The sequence below is a fragment of the Aegilops tauschii genome, chromosome 3 (genome assembly GCF_002575655.3).
Source record: "Aegilops tauschii subsp. strangulata cultivar AL8/78 chromosome 3, Aet v6.0, whole genome shotgun sequence".
NCBI lineage: Eukaryota > Viridiplantae > Streptophyta > Magnoliopsida > Poales > Poaceae > Aegilops > Aegilops tauschii.
This window is the reverse complement of record NC_053037.3, coordinates 39,133,089-39,158,311: the sequence shown is the minus strand read 5'-3', so window position 1 is coordinate 39,158,311 and position 25,223 is coordinate 39,133,089. Positions and strand designations below refer to the sequence as shown.

General features: G+C 45.5%; 2 protein-coding genes and 1 pseudogene across 2 annotated transcripts; 2 read left to right on the top strand and 1 right to left on the bottom strand.

The window, feature by feature from the left end:
* Positions 1-553: 553 nt before the first annotated feature.
* LOC109769079 (polyadenylate-binding protein 3-like) lies at positions 554-14,869 on the top strand (annotated as a pseudogene).
* Positions 14,870-15,491: 622 nt separating this feature from the next.
* On the bottom strand, positions 15,492-16,289 carry LOC109769078 (BTB/POZ and MATH domain-containing protein 1-like). The gene has a single exon (XM_020327812.1). The coding sequence runs from the start codon at positions 16,287-16,289 to the stop codon at positions 15,492-15,494; it is 798 nt and encodes a 265-aa protein (XP_020183401.1).
* A 6,889-nt stretch (positions 16,290-23,178) lies between these two features.
* LOC141020914 (BTB/POZ and MATH domain-containing protein 1-like) lies at positions 23,179-24,888 on the top strand. Its single transcript, XM_073495886.1, has 3 exons — positions 23,179-23,519; positions 23,698-24,361; positions 24,535-24,888. Exons 1-3 carry the CDS (start codon positions 23,179-23,181, stop codon positions 24,886-24,888), a joined length of 1,359 nt encoding a protein of 452 aa, XP_073351987.1.
* The last annotated feature ends 335 nt before the right edge of the window (positions 24,889-25,223 follow it).

Genomic DNA, 25,223 nt, shown 5'->3' with positions numbered 1-25,223 from the left:
GAAACTTATGCTCCCTTCAAACGCAACACTCATAGTATCGTAGTGCTAAACTCTTATCTTTGTCTATTTTGCTCTTTGAAATTTTTTGAACGCCATCTTCAAAATGCTGAGCCGACAACTTGACGGAGTCTAAGCCATCAGCACACGCTGTCTATGCTCGGTCCAGTTTAGTATCTCAAACATTAAATGGTAGTGATATATGGCTCTAGAAACTGATCGAACGAACTAATTCCTATAGTAGATGTGGACCCAATCAATCTCCAGCGTGCAGATATCTCCATCAAAAACACACTCGTCTTCTCGAGCACAAAATTAATGCCCAACACTTATCATTACATAAAAAAGGAAGTAATTAATGCATCAATTAATGAGAAGCGAGGATGGGGCTCGAGAGCATATCTATCCAAGAGTGTTCACCTATAAAAGCACCCCTGCTCGATGAATCGATCATGTGCCTTCCGAGACTGTATTCTGTTGCCTTGTGAGCTGGCACTCTTGCTAGATCGATCCACCGATCATGTGCCCGGCCACTGGTTGGAGAGCATCTTACGCAATGGCAGGTCGCCCGTTGCTGGCCCCGGCCGTCACGATGCGTCCTCCTGGACCAGAGTTGGGCTCGAGGGCCTCGCTATACGTCGGCGACCTAGATGATGGCGTGGCGGAGGGGCATATCTACGCCCTGTTCTGCCAGGTGGCTCCCGTGGCGTCCCTCCGTGTCTGCCGGGACGTCATTGGCAGGTCACTTGGTTACGCCTACGTGAATTTCTACAGTCGGGAGGACGGTGAGTTTGTCTTCATCTCTTTTTTTCTCTTTTTTTTTGCGGGGTTGTCTTCGTCTCTTTGCATGTCATCTACTCAGGCTTGGATCGGGGATACAAAGAACTTACGAGGCTATGTGGTTTTAGATCTGTTTGGTTGTGAAGTCTGTGATTTACTAGATTTCCCATACAAGATGTGGCACACCATCGGTTGAAGTTCTATTTTGGCATATTCTTGTTCTGGTCAACCGAGGCGATGGTCTTTTGATGGAACGTGCGTAGATAGTGTGTTGACCTGCAGTTTGTAGAACAACGTGTCAGTAACATAAGTAGTGTTTGAATCCGTAACCGATTCGGGTTTGCGGAATCTGATGCTATCGGAGTTGGACTCGGAATAGGATATATGATTGGCAAAAGCAAATGGACACACAATAGTGGTTGCAATTAAATGTGTGTCTACCTACATACCATATATTTCTGTCGTAAAGAAACTTACATGTTCCTATTATTGGTGATGTCTATCTTATTCAGGTTGTAACACTATGGAATTGAATCGATTGGCAAATTGAATTGTAGTTTGTTGTTAAGTTGGGTTGGTTATTTTTGAAATTAGCCAACATTAATTGGTGTTTGTGTCTGAGTGAAAGGCTTCATAGATTGCTTGTTTTTATTATGAACAGAAGAGAATAAGAATTTGGGTTAAAATTCTGTTAAGAGTTCTCCATAGATTGTGCACCATGGGGTAGAAAAACGCCACAGAAAATAGTGCTGTCAATCCGACTCGGAACAAGATGTATGATTTTGGAAAAATAAGTAGACACACACAATTGTTCCAATTAATATGTGTTTATCTGTTCGCTGAGTTATGCCGTAAACAAAATGACATGTTCATATTAGTGGTGGTTGTGTATCTTATTTATGGTGTAACATTTGGGAGTTGAATTGTTAGCGAGAGGAATTGTAGTTTTTATTAAATTAGGTGACATGATTTGTTTTCAAGTCAGCCAAGGTTCATCATTGTTACCAATGAGGGAATGACTTCATAGATTGCATTTGACGATTAGGAAGAGAATGGAATTTTGACTAAATATAGATTGGGTTTATGCACATTCCATAAAAAAACAAGACCCTCGCTTCGATAGGTTACAACAATAAATATAACTTCAAGGCACTGTAGATTAGGAAGAGAATGGAATCAGCAGTTTGTAGAAAATATGTTGCCGAGCACTGACATTAGTGTTGGAATCCGTAACTGATTTGGGTTTCCGATATGGCAAAAAATCTTCGTGGAAACAAATGCCGTCAGAATACGACTTAGAGTCGGATGTATGATTCGGAATAGTCAAGTACGCACACACACCGGTTGTAATTAATGTGTTTTTATCTACATATATATTTTTTTGTCACAAACTAAATGTTGCCATTATTGTTGATGTCTATCTTACTTACGCCGTAATACTTGGATTGAATCATCAGCGAGAGGAATTGTAGTTTTTTGTGAACTTTGGGTTGGTTTGTTTCAAGTTAGCTAACATTAATTGTTGATTCCATCTGAGTTTATGGCTTCATAGATTTCTTTCATTACGAATAGAAAAGAATAGAATTTGGGTTAACATCCTATTAAGATTTCTGCGTAGATTGTGCACCATGGTGTAAAATTCGACGCGGAAAATAATGTTGCCGAATATGTCGGAATCCGACTCAAAATTGGATATATTATTTTGAGAAAACAAGTAGACACTCACAATTATTTCAACTAATGCATTTTTTCTACTTGTGGGATTCTGTCATAAACGAAATGTTATGTTCATATTATTGACGTCATCTATCTTACTTACGGTCTAACTTTTGGGAGTTGAATTGGTTAGCAAGAAAAAAAATTAGCTCTTTGTTAAATTGGGCCACGCGGTTTATTTATAAGATAGCCAAGATTCGTAGATTGCACATGGGAATTAAGAACATAAGAGAATGGAAGTAGAGCTTAAATTTCCTTATGGTTTCATGTAGATTGTGCAGCATGCATGGTGTAAGACATCCCCGTGGAAGTTAACATTGTCACAATCCGACTCGGACTCGGATGTGCATATGATTAGGAAAAAACAAATAGCTAGAATTTGTTTACAATTACTGTGTGTCTATGTTCTTATTTCTTTCTATCTAAACAGAAGGACAAGTTTCTGTTATTGGTGTTGTCTATCTTTTTTATGGTGTAACATTTGGGAGTTGACTTGGTTAGTGAGCTATTTTTTTGAAGGTTAGTCCATGCAGTTTGTTTTCTAGTTTAACCAATATTCATTGTTGTTTCCATAGATGCCTTCAAATGTTGGTGTGGCAATTTGGAAAATATATACAGGAGGGAACTGAATGTGGATTAAAAGTTCGTTAAGATTTTTTCTACTTTGTGCACCATGGTGTTGAAATGTGCTACATTACACTAGGTAGATTGTATGATCACGATGGCTCCATGGATTTCATAGTTAACCTAGTCAAATTTTCATCAGTTTATTCATGCTCCACGCTGCCAAATTAGTGAAGAGAAAAATTGTACATAGTTCAAATTGGATATTAGCTTTGCATATCGGGCATACGATAATTGTCTGTTCGATGAACATCCTGTCATATATAATACACCATGTTGTATCGTGGTCAATTATACATATACATACCATACCTACACTATTGTTTTCATCTTAACCTGATTTCTTTTTCTTTGTATGTTTGCTTGCCCTACTAGATGATTTGAGTTTAATACTACAATTACCTCTAATAATTTTGTATGTGATTGTTTTGCAGCCAAACGTGCATTAGACTCTTTAAATTTTACCCCTGCCAACGGGAAGCATATCCGAGTTATGTTCTTGAATAGGGACCCAACGCTGCGATTGAGTGGAAAGGCCAATATATTCATAAAATTTTTTGTGCCAAATATTGATGGCAAGAGCTTGAGTGATATGTTTGGTCGCTATGGCACTATACTATCATGCAAAGTGGCCACTCACTTTAACGGTCAATCAAAAGGGTACGGATTTGTTCAGTTTGCAGAGGAGACATCTGCCAATGATGCCATCGACAACTTGAATGGCAAGTTGGTGAATGGCAAACAAATTTTTGTAGGTCTCTTCATTCGTCGTCAGGAGAGGCAGCCAAATATCAACTTGAGTAATTATACAAATGTATATGTGAAGAACTTTCCAAAGGAATTCACTCACAATGACCTTCTGCAAGAGTTTGGTCCATTCGGTACAATTACTAGTGTTGTAATAATGAGAGATAATGATGGAATATCCAAATGCTTTGGATTCATTAACTATGGGGAATCAGAATGTGCTGCAAAAGCTGTGAAAAGTCTTAATGGTAAGATGATTAAGGATTCAATTTTGTATGTTGGAAGAGCTCAGAAAAAGTCAGAAAGAGAAGCAGAGCTGAAAGAAAACTTTGAGCGTGCGAGAAATGAGAAATTCAAAAAGTTTGAAGGGCTCAATCTATACGTGAAGAATCTAGATGGTAGTATTAATGATCTAAATCTTAGAGGGTTATTTGAATTTTCTGGTGAGATAGGATCATGCAAGGTACTTCTCTCTTTATTTGCTAGCTAATTCTGATTCTTAGTATCATGGCTCACCTTCTTAACATTTTTTTAGGTTATGGTTGATTCACAAGGAAGGAGCAAGGGTTATGGCTTTGTGTCATTTACAACTATTGAAGCTGTCCACAAGGCTGTAAGTAATATGGTTTAGTTGTATGCAAACGTCCCCAATGCATCCAGTTGACTAGTTTAGATTATTAAATCGTCTTTAATCAATGTGGTAGATTGATGGGATGAACAGGAAGATAGTTTGTAAAAGCCATTTTATGTTGGTGTAGCTCAACGCAAAGAGGAAAGACCAGCGATGCTAGTGGTATGTCTTTCCCAAGTGATCATTTTGTACATTAGGTGCCTTCTGCTGATAAGTGATAACTAGTGACTTCTTTTAATTAATCTTATATGCTGATAAGTGTTGTTTGAGTTCTAATATTGCTATGTGTCCATGTCTACTACATGTTCAATTATTTACATATTATTTGTTTCATTTTTACACATAGCTGATGAACTAAAAGAAAATCTGTTCAGTTATAAATAAGTTGTATATTGTCCCATCCTAAGAATAACATAGACTGAGAATCAATGTGGATGAGTGTTAACAAAATGGTTATTTTCTTACCGTCCAAATAAAGTTAAGTAAAACAAGTTCTCTCTTGTCACCTGTGTGTCACTGAATATTTGAACATTAGATCTGCAACTGTTTCAAGAATATATACAAGGGATACATCACAAGCTTAATGCTACTAACATTGTTTCTAGGCACACTTTGCTCGTATTCACAACGCAGGAGTTCTAGCATCCGCAGTACCACAAAATTTTGCTCCCCGTCAGTTCTACGTCGGTCCAGGAGTGCCTGGCATGTTCCCACCACAGGTTCCTGCAGGCATCGTGTATCAGCAATTCCCACAATAGCATTTCACTCCCTGGGTTCCTAGCGGCATGATGCCATATACATATAACATGCCGAGGCCACTGCACCATGCTGGGCGTGGCGTGCATCAAGAAATCAATGTACACCAACAGGTATTATGGCATGAGATATGACCATTTTTTGACTTAATTTTTTTAATCCTTAATGCATCAGCTGGTCTTGCAAAGTGCGTCCAGCCGTGCCCATGTTCAGATTATGTCACAAGTAGTCAATTCACCAGACTTTGGTGCTTTTACTATGCAGATGGTGCTGGAATTTTGTCTATTATGGGCCAGCCCAATAGCAGTTTCAGAAATTCCTAATAAATCCTAGAGGCCCACGCAGCCCATTCGTGCAAGGCAAGAGGTGGAACTAAAGTTTAGTCCCACATTGCTAGTTTAGAGGGAGTTGGACCTCTTTATAAAGGAGGTTCTTTCCCCACATGTATGAGCATGAGAACAAGAGGGACATCCACGCGCGCTCCTCCTCCGCCGCCCGCCTCGCCACGCCTCGACGCGACGCGCCGCGGGTTGCGGGAATGAGCTGAGCCGATGTTCTCTTGCGCCTATAAAAGGGAGGTCGCTCCTCTCAGAGAGACGCACCAGAACAACTCCTTCGCTCGCCATCGGTTCCATCTCTGAGCTGCTGCTGTCTTCCTCATCCCAGCCTGCGGCGTGCACCGCATGTCGGGACAGTAGGCCTCCGAAACCACACCTTTTGAGTCATGTACGGGAGAAGGGTGATAAGGTTTTTGGGGAGCGTTCAGCGCGACTACTGGCTGCTTCATCACGGACGATCCGGTCGCCGACGACTACTTCCCCGACCTCCTCGACGACATGGCAGGTGAGGACACCGACCCCAAGTCCAACGGTTCTATTGCTGCTATCCCGTACGCGTTCTTCTCCTTTCTATTAGAGGTCCTGCTACAGTTCCTTGTTCTGGTATTTGCCCTACATATGTTAGACTCTATTTCATATATGCAACTTGCTATACTGTCTGCTCTAGATATGTTTAGTTACAGTTCGTATATGAAGATGTTGTTTACCTTCTCTTTGTCAAATCGATGGCTTATTTTATCACTACTATTCTGGTCATGCTTTATCTAGTATTTCTGTTAATAAAATCATTCGGTAAATTGCTCATATTTCCAACAATCCAAAAACCTTATTATAGGCAATTTACCCCGAGTGGTTTTGCTGCTTCCATGAGACCTCCTATGTTTGAGGGTATCCACTATAAGAGGTGGCGCGTGAGAGCAGTCTTATGGTTTCAAACTATGAGTTGCTATGATGCCACTCTCGGCAAACCTGAAGGAGAGCTTGATGCTCAACAGGCACAAGCTTTTTAGAAAATGGATACTGTGTTTAAGGCTGCTCTCTTGAGTGTTCTTGGTTAGAACATAGTTGATGCTTATGCGTCAATTGATAATGGAAAAGATATATGGGATGCACTCGAGGCCAAGTTTGGGGTCTTGGATGCTGGCACCGAGCTGTACATCATGGAGCAATTCTATGATTACAGGATGACTGAAGAGCGCTCCGTGGTTGAGCAAGCTCATGAGATACAGTCATTTGCTAGAGAACTTGAGCACTTCAGTTGTATGCTACCGGACAAGTTTGTTGCCGGAGGTATCATCACTAAGCTTCCTCCTTCGTGGAGGAACTTTGCTACCTTACTGAAGCATAAGAGACAGGAGTTTTCCGTCCCGGATCTCATTGGCACTCTTGATGTGGAAGAAAAGGCGAGAGCAAAGGATACACGTGCTCGAGGTATTGAGGGAGGATCTAGTGCCAATGTGGTACAGAAGCAGAACTTCCAGCCCCACAAGTTCAAGAACAAGGGCAAGTTTGATGGTAAAGCAAAGTTTGATGGGAAGAACAAGGCTGTGCAACACACGAACTTCAAGAAGAATAATGACAAGAAGAAAGGTGCTTGTCATGTGTGTGGGGATCCTGATCATTGGGCTCCTACTTGCCCTAATCGCTATGACAAGCGTCATCCCGGGAAAGGCGGCAAGACCGCTAATGTTGTCATTGGAGACACTGACATGAAGGATGCTGGGTATGGTATATTTCCCACTATTCTTTCAGTATGTCATTCTCTTGACTGGTTGATTGATACGGGTGCTAATGTGCATGTATGCGGTGATATTTCCAAGTTTTCGTCTTATCAGACCGCAGGGACTTCAACCATGCTGATGGGCAACGGTTCAAGTGCTTCTGTTCGTGGTGTTGGCACGATCGATCTGAAGTTTACTTCGGGGAAGATCATGCGGCTGAAGAACGTGCATTATGTCCCCTCCGTCAATAAAAATCTTGTTAGCGGATCTCTTCTGTGTAGAGATGGCTATAAGCTTGTCTTTAAGTCGAATAAATTTGTAATATCGAACTATGGAACCTTTGTTGGTAAAGGCTATGAGTCAGGAGGCCTGTTTAGTTTATCCTTATCAGATGTTTGCAATAAAGTTGTTAATCATATTTGCAACAATAGTGAATCCAATGTGTGGCATTCACGTCTCTGTCATGTTAATTTTGGTTGCATGTCGCAACTAGCGAAGTTGAACTTAATCCCTAGTTTCACCACTGTCAAGGGATCTAAGTGTCAAGTATGTGTGCAAGCTAAGGAACCTCGTAAGTCTCACACGACTGCGGAAACGAGAAATCTTGCACCACTAGAGCTCATACATTCAGATCTATGTGAAATGAATGGTGTTTTGACAAAAGGTGGAAAGAAATATTTCATGACGTTAATTGATGACTCCACTAGATACTGCCGTGTGTATCTTCTGAAATCTAAGGATGAGGCTTTGAAGTTTTTCAAGATCTATAAAGCTGAAGTGGAAAATCAACTTGATCGGAAAATCAAGAGGCTTAGGTCCGACCGTGGTGGAGAGTATTTTTCCAATGAATTTGATGCTTTTTGTGCAGAACATGGTATAATCTATGACAGGACGCCTCCCTATTCACCTCAGTCAAATGGGGTGGCCGAAAGAAAGAACCGTACTCTAACTGATTTGGTTAACGCCATGTTAGACACATCGGGTCTCTCCAAGGCATGGTGGGGGGAGGCGATATTGACGGCATGTCATGTCCTAAACCGAGTTCCCAAAAAGAACAAAGAGATAACTCCATTCGAGGAATGGGAGAAGAAAAGGTTAAAACTCTCTTATCTACGAACATGGGGTTGTTTGGCGAAAGTCAATGTTCCAATTCCAAAGAAGCGGAAGCTTGGACCAAAGACTGTGGATTGTGTTTTCCTGGGATATGCTTTTCATAGCATTGGCTATAGACTCTTGGTTGTAAAATCTGAGGTACCTGACATGCATGTCGGTACGATCATGGAGTCGAATGATGCAACTTTCTTTGAAGATATCTTTCCCATGAAGGATATGGATACCTCATCTAATCAGGAGATGCCTAGTTCATTGAATCAGGAACCAGTTACAATTACCAAACCTGCCATTTCGATGGAACACTTTGAAAGTCCCGTGGAGGAGAACAATGAAGTTCCTACTAGGAGCAATAGACAGAGGACTGCAAAGTCCTTTGGTGATTATTTTCTTGTGTATCTCATAGATGACACTCCCAGTTCTATTTCAGAGGCCTATGCATCTGAAGATGCTGACTATTGGAAGGAAGCAGTTCGTAGCGAGATGGATTCTATCTTGGCGAATGAAACTTGGGAGATAACTGATCGTCCTTATGGGTGCGAACCTATAGGATGCAAATGGGTATTCAAGAAGAAGCTTAGGCCTGATGGTACTATTGAAAAGTACAAGGCTCGGCTCGTGGCTAAGGGTTATACCCAAAAGGAAGGTGAAGACTTCTTTTATACTTACTCACCTGTGGCTCGACTAACCACTATTCGAGTTCTACTTTCACTAGCTGCCTCACATGGTCTTCTCGTTCATTAAATGGATATTAAGACTGCTTTCCTAAATGGAGAGTTGGACGAGGAAATTTATATGGAACAACCAGATGGGTTTGTACTAAATGGTCAGGAAGGAAAAGTGTGCAAGTTGCTGAAGTCTTCGTATGAACTCAAGCAAGCACCCAAATAGTGGCATGAGAAGTTTGAAAGAACTTTAATAGCTGCAGGCTTTGTTGTGAACAAAGCTGACAAATGTGTGTACTATCCCCATGGTGGGGGCGAGCAAGTTATGCTTTGCTTGTATGTTGATGACATACTGATTTTCGGAACAAATCTGAATGTTATTAAGGAGGTCAAGAATTTCCTGTCTCGCTGTTTTGAGATGAAGGATTTAGGAGTGGCTGATGTCATTCTGAACATCAAGTTGTTGAGAGACGATGATGGTGGGATTACATTGCTTCAATCTCACTATGTGGAAAAGATCTTGACTCGCTTTGGCTATAGTGACTGCAAGCCCTCTCCAACACCTTATGATGCAAGTGTGTTACTTCGAAAGAATCGAAGAATTGCTAGAGATCAATTGAAATATTCTCAGATTATTGACTCGCTTATGTACTTAGCAAGTGCTACAAGACCTGACATCTCTTTTGCTATTAGCAAACTGAGTCGGTTTGTCTCAAAACCAGGAGATGTGCATTGGAAGGCTCTAGAGAGGGTTTTGCGTTATTTGAAAGGCACTGCAAATTATGGAATTCACTACACCGGGCACCCAAAGGTGCTTGAAGGGTATAGTGACTCAAACTGGATCTCAGATGCTGATGAGGTAAAGGCCACGAGCGGATATGTATTCACTCATGGAGGTGGCATTGTTTCTTGGAAGTCTTGCAAGCAGACCATCTTAACGAGGTCAACAATGGAAGCAGAACTCACAGCACTAGATACAGCTACGGTCGAAGCAGATTGGCTTCGTCGGCTCTTGAATGACATGCCGATTGTTGAGAAACCTGTACCGGGTATCCTTATGAACTGCGACAATCAAACTGTGATCACGAAAGTGAGCAGCTCAAAGGATAACATGAAGTCATCAAGACACGTTCAGAGAAGGTTAAAGTCTGTCAGGAAAATGAAAAACTCCGGAGTTATTGCATTGGATTATATCCAAACGTCTAAAAATCTGGCAGATCCTTTTACTAAGGGTCTATCACGTAATGTGATAAATAATGCATTGAGGGAGATGGGTATGAGACCCACAATATGAGTTGTTCACAGTGGTAACCTATTCTTTGTGATCGGAGATCCCGTGAATTAGATGTGGAAGACAAGCTGTTGGTCAACTAAGAGGAGAGTATCCTTACTATTCACAATACCACTCCATTTGATGCAATACTCTCCTAATCTGCATGGCAGGTTGATGTATATCTTAATGTGTTCTAAGTGGCTCATTTAAGCAGAGATGTTATCTTGCAGAACATCTTTTGAAGAACACACCTATATGAGTCTGATTGTCAAACGTCGCAATCTATGAGAGTAGGGTTCTCTCTAGTAAACTCATGAAAGGTCACGGAGTATGACGCATAAGCTCCACCCGCGGGGAAGACCCACGGTAGCCACGTATCGGTCAAGGCTTTATGTGAAGCTAGATTCGCAGAAAACTTGCAGTTCAAGGCCCAGTCCACTGTTCAAGTTGCTTACTAGTGTAGCATAGAGTTCTCGGTGGAAGTTCAACTTAATAGTCTCCACTGCAGTACCGGTATATAAAACAGTGTTTTGGAACCAAAGGCAAATTTTGTGTGCCTTTGGGATCTGGTGGGGGATTGCTGGAATTTTGTCTATTATGGGCCAGCCCAATAGCAGTTTCAGAAATTCCTAATAAATCCTAGAGGCTCACGCAGCCCATTCGTGCAAGGCAAGAGGTGGAACTAAAGTTTAGTCCCACATTGCTAGTTTAGAGGGAGTTGGACCTCTTTATAAGGGAGGTTCTTTCCCCACATGTATGAGCATGAGAACAAGAGGGACATCCACGCGTGCTCCTCCTCCGCCGCCCGCCTCGCCACGCCACGCCACGCCACATCACGACACGACGCACCGCGCCGCGGGTTGCGGGAATGAGCCGAGCCGATGTCTAAATTTTTGTCACGCACGACGAGTATGCGAAAGGTCACACGGAAGCTGAAAAGTATAGTGGAGTTTGAATGCGAACGGTGCAGCCCTTCGGCTACTGGCTGTTTGCTTCATCTTCGTCTCTTCGTTTCACCTTCCCTCGCTGCCCTCTCGCCTCCTTCTCTTGCACCTATAAAAGGGAGGTCGCTCCTCTCAGAGAGACGCACCAGAACTACTCATTCCCTCGCCATCGGTTCCATCTCTGAGCTGCTGCTGTCTTCCTCATCCTGGCTTGCGGCGTGCACCGCACGTCGGGACAGTAGGCCTCCGAAACCGCACCTTTTGAGTCTTGTACGGGAGAAGGGTGATAAGGTTTTTGGGGAGCGCTCAGCGCGACTACTGGCTGCTTCATCCCGGACGATCCGGTCGCCGACGACTACTTCCCCGACGACGACTTCTTCCCCGACGTCCACGACCTCCTCGACGACATGGCAGGAGAGGACACCGACCCCAAGTCCAGCGCTTCTGCTGCTGCTGTCCCGTGTGTGTTCTTCTCCTTTCTATTAGAGGTCCTGCTACAGTTCCTTGTTCTAGTATTTGCCCTAGATATGTTAGACTCTATTTCATATATGCAACTTGCTATACTGTCTGCTCTAGATATGTTTAGTTACAGTTTGTATATGAAGATGTTGTTTACCTTCTCTTTGTCAAATCGCATGGCTTATTTTATCACTACTATTCTGGTCATGCTTTATCTAGTATTTCTGTTAATAAAATCATTGGTAAATTGCTCATATTTCCAACAGATGGTGTACCCAAATGCGAACCAAGCCTTCACACACCTGCCGAATGGTATGAATGTAAATACCAACTCTGTGATGGTTCCCCCGGGCTTCGCACAAACTGATAATACTGTCTGTGCTACGTCTATTCCAAGCAAGAACACTGCTACCACTGCTGTTGATTCTTCTGACCCGGAGCAACGACATCTCGTAAGGACAATCGAATTATATTAGGACGTGCTAATTTCACAGTTACAAGTTTTACTTGCCATTCATGTTTATAAATTGGCCATTTATGTCAATGAAGGGTGAGTTTCAGTTTGGTTCTATATTTTGTTTACGTTGCAGATTCAAGGCGAAAATTGTCCCGCTGGCTGAACAGCTTGAGCCATTATCAGGAGGGAAGGTGACAGGGATGCTGGGTGAAGCAATGGAAGCTCTGCAGAGAAACAAAGTTGAAGAGGCCAGCGATACTGTTGACCTTGCGTCCGTATCATCATCCTTGACCTTGAGGGCTTTGAGCGATGCACCATCATCCTCGAGTGCTTCCGGCGACGCTGCTAACTATGCTTCCGCATCGTCATCCTTGAGTGCTTGAACGCTGATTCCTAACATCTCTATCAACCTAGAATTTAGATGACTGGACAATGTTTAAGAAGATTCCTGATTTGATGTTACTTCATGATATTTTCGGGCAAGAGTTTTATTCTTATTTGTTCTTAAGTTAAAGTGCAACTGCATTTCCACCAATATTCAGGATAACTTTAGACGGTGTCCTCTCCCTTACGGCAAGGTAAGGTTTAAGAGACTGGATATTTAGCTCCCGTGGGCAAGGGCACCCCTTTATCCATACCGTTGGTTGTAGATTCTCATTCCTCGCGATCCGAACCCTGCCTACTACCCGTTCTGATTTGCAGGGCTACAAGCACAATACGGCAGCACATAGCCTCTCAGCGCAGCTACTTCTGATCGTGACAGCCGACAATGTGTGTCAAGTGTGTCACATCCTATCACATGAGGTCGGCTCTTTAGTCTGCGTTGTGCCTAGATGCTAGGGCTAGGAGATTAGTCCGAGTCAAACTCGTGAAAGAATGCCCAGGTGCTGCGAATGCTCTGACCGAAGCACGAATCTCATCAGGACTGGATGGACATGATAAGAGGGTGTCGGAACTCCCGGGAGTCATCACACCTTTCCGATCTTATATCCTGATAAGTGTTGTTTGAGTTTTGATATTGCTATGTGTCCATGCCTACTACATGTCCAATTATTTACGTATTATTTGTTTCATTTTTACACATAACTGACTAACTAAAAGAAAACCTGTTCAGTTATAAATAAGTTGTATATTGTCCCATCCTAAGAATAACATAGACTGAGAATCAATGTGGATGAGTGTTAACAAAATGGTTATTTTTTTACCGTCCAAATAAAGTTCAGTAAAACAAGTTCTCTCATGTCACCTGTGTGTCAATGAATATTTGAACATTAGATCTGCCACTGTTTCAAGAATATATACAAGGGACACAACACAAGCTTAATGCTACTGACATTGTTTCTAGGCACACTTTGCTCGTATTCAGAACGCAGGAGTTCTAGCACCCGCAGTACCACAAAATTTTGCTCCCCGTCAGTTCTACGTCGGTCCAGGAGTGCCTGGCATGTTCCCACCACAGGTTCCTGCAGGCTTCGGGTATCAGCAATTCCCACAACAGCATTTCACTCCTTGGGTTCCTAGCGGCATGAAGCCATATACGTATAACATGCCGAGGCCACTGCACCATGCTTGGCGTGGTGTGTATCAAGAAATCAATCTACACCGACAGGTATTATGGCATGAGAGATGACCATTTTTTGACTTAATTTTTTTAATCCTTAATGCGTCAGCTAATCTTGCAAAGTGCATCCAGCCGTGCCCATGTTCAGATTATGTCACAAGTAGTCAATTCACCTGACTTTCATGCTTTTACTATGCAGATGGTGGACCCAAATGCCAACCAAGCCTTCATATACATGCCAAATTCTATGAATGCGAACGCCAACTCTGTGATGGTTCCCCCGGGCTTCGCACAAACTGATAGTATTGTCTCTATTCCATCTGTTCCAAGCAAGAACACCACCACCACTGTTTATATTCTTCTGCCCCGGAGAAACAACATCCTGTAAGGACAGTGGAGTTGTATTAGGACGTGCTAATTTCACAGTTACAAATTTTACTTGGCATGCATATTTTATATATTAGCCATTTATGTCAATGAAGGGTGAATTTTGAGTTTGGTCGTATATTTTGTTTACCTTGCAGATTCAAGACGAGAAATTGTACCCACTGGCTGAACAGCTTGAGCCAGAATTAGGAGGGAAGGTGACAGGGATGCTGGGTGAAGAAATGGAAGCTCTGCAAGGAAGGAAAGTGGAAGAGGCCAGGGATACTGTTGACCTCGCATCCGTACCATCATCATCGACCTTGAGTGTTAGCAGAGATGCTATTGACCCCGCTTCAACAGCGTCGTCCTCGATTGCTTCCGCTGACGGTGCTAACCTTGCTCCGGCACCGTCATCCTCAAGTGCTTGAATGCTGGTTCCTAATATCTCTATCTCGACCTGAAATTTAGATGGTTGGATAATGTTTAAGAAGATTCCTGATTTAATGTTGCTTCATGATATTTTCGGTCAGAGTTTTATTCTTCTCTGTTTGTTCTTAGGTTAAAGTGCAACTGTATTTTCCCCAATATTTATGATAACTTCAGATAAAAAATTAGACAGTGTCTTCTTCCATTAGCAGGGATCCTATAGTTTACGTCCAATATAAGGACAAGATAATAGTTTGACGGTATCTGTTAAACAATTCATGATGGCCTCGCAAAAGAAAAACACAACAACGAAAAGTGCAAATAGCATGTTATGGCAAATAGCTTCAGCCTCTAAATCAGCTAAATTGATGCTAAACTGGGGCTAAATGGCGCTAAAACTGCCAAGTAGTACTATATGGAGAGGTCGTTTACATGGACAAGTAGCATTTGCTTTTCTCTTCTACAATTATATCTCCTAATCTTTCATAAGTTTATATATTACTAATGTTCAACTCATCTACCAGGGGAAAAGGCCCTCTCCTCAATGACACAATAAAAATCCTAGACCCCTCGCCGCCGTACAACGCCCCAGGGTGTATGGTGTGCCACAAGCTTGTGCCAAATGGTCAATGTGCCAGCGGAGTTGCCTCAGGTGAAGGCGGTGGCGGCGTGAACATGTGCAGTGGGATGCTAGGGAGGTGAGCGACCACAGGAAAGTTTAGAGTACTGTGAACATCTCACAGATTGCTAGATGTTTCATGTGATGTAGTAGTACATATATACATTCAAACTTGTCGATAGATACATGGAAGAAACTAGTTAAGAATTCGGAGGCATACAATGTGGAATCGGCAAGCTTCAGTTCTACAACTTCAATTTCAAATTCTGAGGCATAAATATCGAAGTAAAGTGTTTTTTCATCACTTCATTGCACGTTCAGTGAAGTCGTTGCAGTAAATCTTGAGCTCCTCGTAGTGGTGTCGCAATGCCAGCTCCAGAGTGCTCATCGCGTTGTCTTTCGACAGGAGATGAGCGAGCAAATTCTCGCACATGGCCTTCATCCACTCCAGGCGGAACCGGCATGCCGCCGCCATCATTTCTCTGGCTACCACCGTTTCATTCACAGGAACCAGCTCATCGGTATAGACAAAGTGGAGTATGGCCCTGAGCACAACGACCTTCATATCTTCGATCCGTATGACACTGTTGGTTGTCGATGCCTCTAATGTGTCGTATAGAAGCAGCGACCGCACGGCGATGATGAGCCAGTGCGTGTGAATCTCGCTCTCCTGGACCAGGGACGTCACGTCTGACCATTGCTTGCTCACCATCAGCTGCTCGAGGTGCCTGACAATGTTGGACGGCGGCACGACGATCATAGGTTTGGCGATGGTGGTGCTAGTACTAGTAGTGCACGCCTTCGTGTGGACTTCAAGGTCGCAACGTATGGTAAAGGAACCATTGTGACCTATGTATCGTGACTTTGCAGAATTCACCATTGTGAACTTTTGAAACCCCCAGGTTTCACGTACCCTAGTAAAAATATCTTCTGAACAAAGCACAATCAATGGTGATTTGCCACTAGGGTCACCGATCCGGAACTTCTTGGACAACTTGACCCTAGCAGTTCCAGGATCAGACCATAAACGGAGGTAGACAGATATGTGCTCCCCACCCTCCTCCGCCGAGTACCCAGACGGGTATACATTGACCGTCATACGCACATGCTCGTCTCATTCTGCAACCAACCCACATGAAAAAACAACACAAAAAGCTTCATTCTTTCTAATGCAGACTAATGGCCAGGTACATACATACAGAAACAAGTCTTGACGCACGTGAAAAAAGAGCCAACAAACAGCGCACTCTCAAACAATTTGCCCCTTTCTCTCTTCTCGCACACATCTCTGTACGAGATGCGGCGCGACTGCCGGTGACTGCCGCGACCAGAACTGTGCGTCTCCCCTCCCCCGCGCCGTAGCCTGGCCTTCCTCTTGTCTGTCAGATCGACCACCGCCGGCGCTGCGGAGACACTGCATCGCAACACAGCATCCATGACTGAGAATGGGGGAAGATTGACTACGATTCTGCAACGGAGCATCCATGGTGCTGCTTGGCGGTGACTTGCTGCGACGTAGCATCCATGTAGATGCTCGCCAGCGACGGTGCTACAACACAGCATCCATGTCGATACTCGCCGTCGACGGTGCTGCATCGCCGGTGCTTCAATGGAGCGTTGCCAGGAAATTGGTGTTGCGATGAAGCATCATCTGAGCCGCCGGTGCTTCAGTGGAGCATCGCCGGAGTGCGGAGGTGCTTCAATGGAGCACCGCCAGACCGCGGATGTGCTTCAAAGGGGCATCGCTGTGACCGACAATCGATTGTCAAACATCATACATATGCGGGCCGGGCCATGTTTATCACAAGATATGATAGAGATATAGACTAGAAGGTAGTTTGTATGAGATATTCATGTAACCATCTTCTCCTTTCTTCTCTCCCAAGTCTTTTCTCTTGTAACCGCATGTTGTATGCCATCTAGGGTTTTGGCTCCCTACTATATAACATGAAGCACGTCGCTCCCAACGGAGCAAGACGTTTACCGCTCGCACATGGTAATCAGAGCCCCTCTTCTTCAACTCATCTAGCTACCAGAACCACCTGTGCCGAAGCCACACCATGTCTTCCTCCTCCGGCGCTTCCTTACAGCCTAGTCTCAATGGCCAGGTCACCGAGAAGCTATCCCGCACGAACTACGTGCTATAGCGCACGCAGATCATACCTCAACTGCGTGGCGCCGGGGTTTTCGGCTACGTCGACGGCACCCAGCCGGAGCCGGCAAAGCTCCTCGTCACCACCAACAAAGAAGGCAAGGAGACTTCAACGCCCAACCCTCTCCACCCAATCTAGGTCCGGGAGGACCAGCAGGTCCTTGGCTACCTGCTGAGCAACCTCACGAAGGAGGTGCTCCTCACGGTGACCACGGTCACCACCGCGGGCGCGCTCTGGACGACGCTCGCCGGCATGTACTCGTCGCAGTCGGTGAGTCGCATCAACAACATCCGTACCTCTCTCATCAATGCGCAGAAGGGCAACCTCTCCGTCGCCTCCTACTTCGCCACCATGCGCGGCTACGCCGACGAGTCGACCGCGGCGGGCAAGGCGATCCTCGACGATGAGCTCATCTCCTACATCATCCACGGGCTCGACGCCGACTACCATCTGCTGATCTCCGCTCTGGATGCTCGTGTCACCCCCGTCACCATCGACGAGCTCTTCGCCATGCTCTCCAATTTCGATCAGCGGATGGTGCACTTCCACGGTAACGGCGGCGGCGGCTTCAAGTCCTCCACGAACTCGGCCTCTCGTGGACGTGGCGGCTCCTCTCGACGTGGCGGCTTCTCCCGTGGCAGGGGGAGGTCCAATGGAGGCGGCAACGACGGCGGGTCCAACTCTCGCAACAGCAGGCGTGCTCCCACCAGCAACAGATCTCGCCGCGGGGGGCGGCAATCCTCGCGCACGTCCTGATGCCCCTCGGTGCCAGATATGTGGCAAGTTGGGGCACACAGCAAAAGATTGCTGGTACCGCTACGAAGAGGACCACGATTCCTCTCAAGATGATGACAAGGTGGCGGCGGCTGCAGATGGCTCCTACGGAATCGACACCAACTGGTATGTCGACAGCGGCGCCACCAACCACATCACCAACGAGCTCGAGAAGGTGACCATGAAGGAGAAATACCGCCGCAAGGACCAAATCCACACAATTAGTGGTGAAGGTATGGAGATTAGTCACATTGGTCATTCAAGTTTTAGTACCCCTTCTCGTAAAATCCATCTTAGGAAAATTTTGCATGTTCCTAATGCCGACAAAAGTCTTCTCTCTGTCCATAGAATTGCTCTTGATAATCATGTCTTCCTTGAGTTTCACCCTTACTTCTTTTTTATCAAGGATCAGGTGACGAAGAGAATTCTTTATCGAGGTAGATGCGTTCGTGGACTCTACCCGTTGATTCCGGAGCTTAGGAGACTGAATAAACAAGCTTGTGGTGGTATGAAGCTTTAGTCCACACGATGGCATGATCGTCTAGGACATGCATCTTTTTCTTTAGTGGAAAAATTACTTAGAAAGAATAAGCTCCCGTTTGTTGGTGAGCGCAATATTGAAACTATTTGTGATTCCTGTCAACGAGCTAAGAGTCATCAGCTACCCTATCCTATATCCACAAGTGTGTCTACCAAACCATTGCAATTAATTTTTTCAGATGTTTGGGGTCCTGCCCCAACTCAGTAGGTAGACATACGTACTATGTAAGTTTCATTGATGACTACAGCAAATTTTCCTGGATTTATCTTCTTAAGAAAAGATCCGATGTCTTTCAAGTTTTTAAGAACTTTCAAGCACTCGTTGAACGCCAATTTGACAGCAAGATACTTGTTGTCCAATCAGACTGGGGCGGAGAGTATGAGAAATTAAACTCTTTCTTTCAAACTCTCGGCATCTCTCACCATGTGTCGTGCCCCCACGCTCACCAACAAAACGGCTCTGCTGAACGCAAGTACAGACACATTGTTGAGGTCGGTCTAGCTCTTTTAGCTGGCGCCTCCATGACTTTGAAATTCTGGGATGAAGCCTTTCTCACCGCCGTTCATATCATTAACATGCTTCCTAGTCGTGTTATCAATAATGAAACTCCAGTAGAACGGCTACTCCACACCAAACCCAACTACACGTCTCTTCGTGTTTTTGGGTGTGCATGTTGGCCCAATCTTCGTCCGTACAATCAACGCAAACTTATGCTTCGGTCAAAGCAATGTGTATTTCTTGGGTATAGCGCCCAACACAAAGGTGTCAAGTGCCTAGATGTCCACGGGGCGAGTTTATATCTCCCGTGAAGTTGTTTTTGATGAAACGAAGTTTCCTTTCGTTGATCTTCATCCCAACGCCGGTGCCTTACTTCGCAAAGAAATTCTACTCTTGCCTCCTTCTCTCACCGGCCTTGATCATGGGGGAATTACTTGTGATGATTCAATACCGACTAACCCTCCTAATGGTGCAACCGAGTTCTCTGGTGATGTTGCAGGAACAATCAGCGAAGAAAATGATGAAGAAAATGGCCCTCAAGTGCCATATTGGCTGTGTCCATATTTGGGGAACAAATTTCCCTTGGGATCGGCGCCGAACCAGTTGCAACCCAGAAGATCCGCGCCGGGATCAGCGTTGGCAGACGCGCCAGACCTGCCAGCGACGGAATCTGCCGCGCATGTGGACCAGCCCTCGGCTGGCGGCTCGCCCGATGCCACGCGGCGGCGTCCCAGTGGAGCGGGCGGCGTGCGCTTCCCCGACCAACCGTACTGCTACAAGCGGCGGGCCCAGGCGCGGCCGACCGGCGCGGGATCCAGCGCTGACCCGACCAGCCAGGAGGGCGCGAGCTTCGGTGCTAATCCTCGTGGCCCCGCACAATCATTGGCTCATGATGAGCCGGCTGGTGCGCCAGGATCTTCTGCGGCTGATACAACTTTGCCATCACGTGCTGAAGCCACAGAGGATCCGGTGCGGGTGCCAGGCGAATCTGCCTCGGGATCGCCTGCGCCAGGGACTCCTGTGTGCGGCTCCGGATCTTTTGCGCCGGCTGATTCAGCAGTGCAGTCTAGGCGGCTCACACGGTTACAAAAAGGTGTAACTCAACCCCTTAATTACAAAAATCTAAGCAAATATGGTCTCGTTTGTTCTAAAGATGAACATGCTGAACCAAGAACTCTGGATGAGGCACTTGGAGATGAAAAGTGGAGAAAAGCAATGATGGAAGAATATGTGGCACTGAAGAAAAATAAAACATGGCATTTGGTTCCCCACGGCAAGGTAAAAATCTTATAGATTGCAAGTGGGTGTTCAGAGTTAAGAGAAAATCTGATGGAACTATTGATAGATACAAGGCTAGGCTTGTTGCAAAAGGCTTTAAACAGAGATATGGTATTGATTATGAGGATACATTTAGTCCAGTTGTAAAAGCTCCCACCATTCGCCTTGTTCTGTCTATTGTTGTCTCTAGAGGATGGAGTCTCAGACAGCTAGATGTACAGAACGCGTTCCTTCATGGTGTTCTGGAAGAAGAGGTGTATATGAAACAGCCTCCTGGGTTTGAGAGCAAATCTAATCCTTCATTTGTGTGCAAACTTGATAAAGCACTCTATGGCTTGAAGCAAGCTCCAAGGGCGTGGTACTCCCGTCTTAGTCACAAGATGCAATCACTTGATTTTGTTCCTTCCAAGTCAGATACCTCACTGTTCATTTACAATAAGCTCAATACTTGCATATTTGTTTTCATCTATGTTGATGACATTATTGTTACAAGTTCATCTAGTGAGGCCATTGCATCATTGTTGAAGGATTTAAGTGCAGAATTTGCTCTCAAGGATCTTGGAGATTTGCATTTTTCCCTTAGGGATTGAAGTGAAGAAACACAAGGAAGGACTCCATCTCTCTCAAGAGAAGTATGCTAATGATCTGGTTAGAAAGGCAGGACTGCAAGGTTGTAAACCCTCCTTCACTCCATTATCCAGCTCAGAAAAGCTATCTCTCACAGAAGGGCAACTCTTGAATCAAGAGGACAGTACAAAGTACAGGAGTTTAGTAGGTGCACTACAGTACTTGACCATAACAAGGCCTGATATCTCCTTTGCTGTTAACAAGGTATGTCAGTTTCTGCATGCTCCTACCATCGTGCATTGGACTGCTGCAAAACACATTGTCAGATATGTTAAACACACCTTGAGCATTGGCCTTAATTTCAGCAAGTCACCCTCAACTCTGGTTAGTGCTTTCTCTGATTCTGATTGGGCAGGCTGTCTAGATGACAGGCGCTCCACTGGTGGATTTGCCATATTCTTTGGACCTAACTTGATTTCGTGGTGTGCAAGAAAACAGGTCACTGTGTCTCGATCTAGCACAGAAGCAGAGTACAAAGCATTAGCTAATGCCACAGCTGAAATCATATGGGTTCAATCAATGTTAAAAGAACTTGGTATACATAGTTCTCAAGCTCCATGTTTGTGGTGTGATAATCTTGGTGGTACCTACTTGTCTGCAAATCCAGTTTTTCATGCCAGAACAAAGCACATAGAGATAGACTTTCACTTTGTCAGAGAAAGAGTTGCACGGAAACAGCTTGATATTCGGTTCATTCATTGCAGAGATCAAGTTGCAGATGGGTTTACTAAAGCCCTGCCTATCAGAAACTTTAAAGAATTTAAGCATAATCTCAATCTGATGAAGTTGTGATTAAGGGGGAGTGTCAAACATCATACATATGCGGGCCGGGCCATGTTTATCACGAGATATGATAGAGATATAGACTAGGAGGTAGTTTGTATGAGATATTCATGTAACCATCTTCTCCTTTCTTCTCTCCCAAGTCTTATCTCTTGTAACCGCATGTTGTATGCCATCTAGGGTTTTGACTCCGTACTATATAACATGAAACACGTCGCTCCCAACAGAGCAAGATGTTTACCGCTCGCACATCGATACCCTGGCGGCGGGCACTGCTACTGGGTCTGCTGCTCCGACGAGTGAGGAGGAAGACGTGCACTACCAGCCTGAGGAGGAAGACAGCGCGTTGCGCTGCTGCAAGATCGAATGGCCACGCAAACTACATCAGACGGCTAGTCAGGCGGTTGATCTTTTTGTAAGATCAATCATCTGATTTGTAGCGGCGCCCTAGAGTATAGATGTATATAGATAAAGGAGACACGTATTACCATGAAAAAAACGTGGTGGGGTAGGAGTCCGGCCATCTAGCATCCTTGGCATTCGACATGTTTCATGTTTCCTGGCAGAATAAAGTAGAAATGATTGGTTAACTAATAAACCTCTTTGAGTTGATAAAAAAATCATATATAAGGAGATCGAGTTCAATCAAATCTATGTTTTCTTGTTCCCTAAAAAAAAAGTCTATGTTTTCTTGAGCACACGTGTTTGCGTTTGCAACTTTGCATCCTCATCGATCGATCTAGCGATCGAGAAGCTGAACCGCCCGGCCATGGCGTCGGAGCCGCAGAGGACGGCGTCGACGCACAGGACGAAGCTCGTCCGTGGCACACACCAGTTTGACATCGTCGGCTACAGCCAGCGGAAGCATCTCGGCAGCGTCGCCGACAAATATTGCTTCACCATCATCAGGTCCGGCGCCTTCAGCGCCGGTGGCCACACCTGGGAGCTCGGCTGCTGGTTCGATTATAAGGGTGAACTCTCCTCAATCTCCCTCGAGCTGGTCAGCCTCCGGATCACCAAGGACGTCGTCGCCAAGGCCAGTCTCCGGATCGAGGACCCGCTGGGTGAGTCGCCACCTGCCGTGTGGCGAAGCGGCGGCTCCAACGTCTTCTCCATCTCCACGACGGCTACATCGGGCATGACCTGGAAGCTCTCGGTTCCCCGCGCGTTCCTTGCCCATGAGAGCAGCTACGTGAGAGACGATCGCCTCACCATCCACTGCACCGTCTACGTCATAATCGAGGCGTGCACCCCCACCACCGAAGACATGCCACCACTTTGCATGGTGCCTCCACCCACCATCTCTCACGATATCCGCAAACTTCTGCACGAGGATGGAGGATGGACCAGAAACAGACATGAGACCACCTTGCTTGGAGCCAGACGTGACCTTCGTTGTGGAGCAGACCGAGATCCGGGCACACAAGCTCGTGCTAGCCATGCAATCGCCGGTCTTCGCCGCGCAGCTCCGCTGGCAGACGAATGATGGTGCTGCTGCCACGCGCGTCGTCATCGAAGACATGAGAGCCTCCACCTTTAGGGCCATGCTCCGCTTCATCTACACCGATGAGCTGCCCATCAAACCAACAAGCAAAGACCAGCCTGCTTGCAAACAGATATATGCGGCGAGGCGCCGTGAAGCCATGGCACGCGACCTGCTCGTGGCTGCGGATCGGTATGACGTAGAGAGGCCGAGGCTTATGTGCGAGAACATACTGTCCGAGAGCATGGACACCACCAATGTCATGGCCACGTTGCTGGTCGTGCGCGGCCGCTACAGCTGCCGCCAGCTCGAGGATTCTTGCATCGAGTACATAGCTTCCGCCCCTGCCATGTGCGCTGCTGTGACCAAGACACAAGAATTCCAGGAGCTCATCATCAAAGAAAGCTGCACCTAGCTCTTTGATAACCGAGATCATGGAAAGAGTAGCCGCACATAACTCCTCGTCCTCGGACCGTGTCAATGGCCTGCCACCTGGGAAGACCTGGTCTACTTATAACATGTCTCAAAAAGTGCATGGCGTGCACGAGTTCAGGATACCCAACTTCCGTTCCGTTCAGAGCAGCCATGGTGTTGGCCATGTGATCCATTCGGGTGCTTTCCACGTCGGCGGTTACAACTGGAGGATAGAGGTGAACCCATCAGGAGATGCGGGAGAGGACCAAGGGAACATATCTGTGTACCTCAGGCTGTTGACTGATCCTCCGGACCGTGGTGTCGAGGTGTCCAGCACCTTCAAGATCTTTGACCCAAGAAGGAAGTCAACCATGGCCATAGATTACGTGGAACAACAAATATGTGCAGTATATGCCGGAAACAATGAAGGTTGGGGACTTGGAAGGTTAATCACCTTAGAGTCTGCAAAATCAAAGTACCTAGCACATGATGGCTCCTTAACCATACACTGCAACGTTGCTCTCATCACGAATCCCTACACTATTACGTGCTCTCCCACAACCAGGGCCATGATTACCGTGCCGGAGTCCAGCATCGCATCGCAACTTGGGAAGCTGCTGGTGAGCGGAGATGGGGCGGACGTGTGCTTTCTGGTCGAGAATAGCGAAATTCACGCCCACCGTCTTGTGATCGCCGCGCGATCGCCAATCCTATGTGAAGCGATGGCGGGAGCAGTGAATATCAGGGATGACCACCTCATACAGATTGACGTATGAAGGCTGATGTCTTCAAGGCCATGCTCAACTTTGCCTACACCGACAAGTTGGAACCTCTAGTTAGCACAGGGGCGGCAGGAGAGATGCTCGGGGCGGCATGTCGGTTCGGCCTGGACAGGATGAGGGCCATATGTCAAAACTTCTTGGCTGAGAACATCTCAAAAGATAACGCATTAGACATGTTGAAGCTGGCTCACTGTCACAATTGCTCCAAGCTCGAGGACTGTTGCATCGAGTTCATTCGGCCTTGGCCACTCTTAGCCAAGGAGGCGAAGAAAACGGTGAGCATCCTTCAGGCTACACCTACCCTAGTAGAAAAAGGGTCAAATGTGAGACATATTAGTGCCGGTTTGCATTTGAGCCGGTACTAATAGACACATTACTGCCGGTTCAAACGGCTAGGTGGGAGGAGATTTTTAGTACCGGTTCGGGGCGAACTTGTAGTACCGGTTCATGCCACGAACCGGTACTAAAGAGGCAGTACCGGTTCATGGCATGAACCGGTAGTAAAGAGGTTGTGGCAGGCTGTTTTTAGTCCCACCTCGCTCCCCTAGCAAAAATTTTACCACCTTAAATATGTTAATTCTTAACCTATCACAAGCACTTGGTCTTCATTGAACTCTATGTGTAGAATTTGTGGTCGCAATATGAGTCTTCACCATTTCTAAATCGTTGAGGATTCATATTGACAATTCAGATTGTACAC

Excerpts from the sequence above, each read along its gene's own strand:
- LOC109769078 (XM_020327812.1), bottom strand. The coding sequence starts at position 16,289 with ATGACGGTCAATGTATACCCGTCTGGGTACTCGGCGGAGGAGGGTGGG.
- LOC141020914 (XM_073495886.1), top strand. The coding sequence starts at position 23,179 with ATGGAGGATGGACCAGAAACAGACATGAGACCACCTTGCTTGGAGCCA. Across the intron at positions 23,520-23,697 it reads CTGCTCGTGGCTGCGGATCG|ACACAAGAATTCCAGGAGCT; the intron begins GTATGACGTAGA and ends GCTGTGACCAAG. Across the intron at positions 24,362-24,534 it reads CGCAACTTGGGAAGCTGCTG|GCCATGCTCAACTTTGCCTA; the intron begins GTGAGCGGAGAT and ends GATGTCTTCAAG.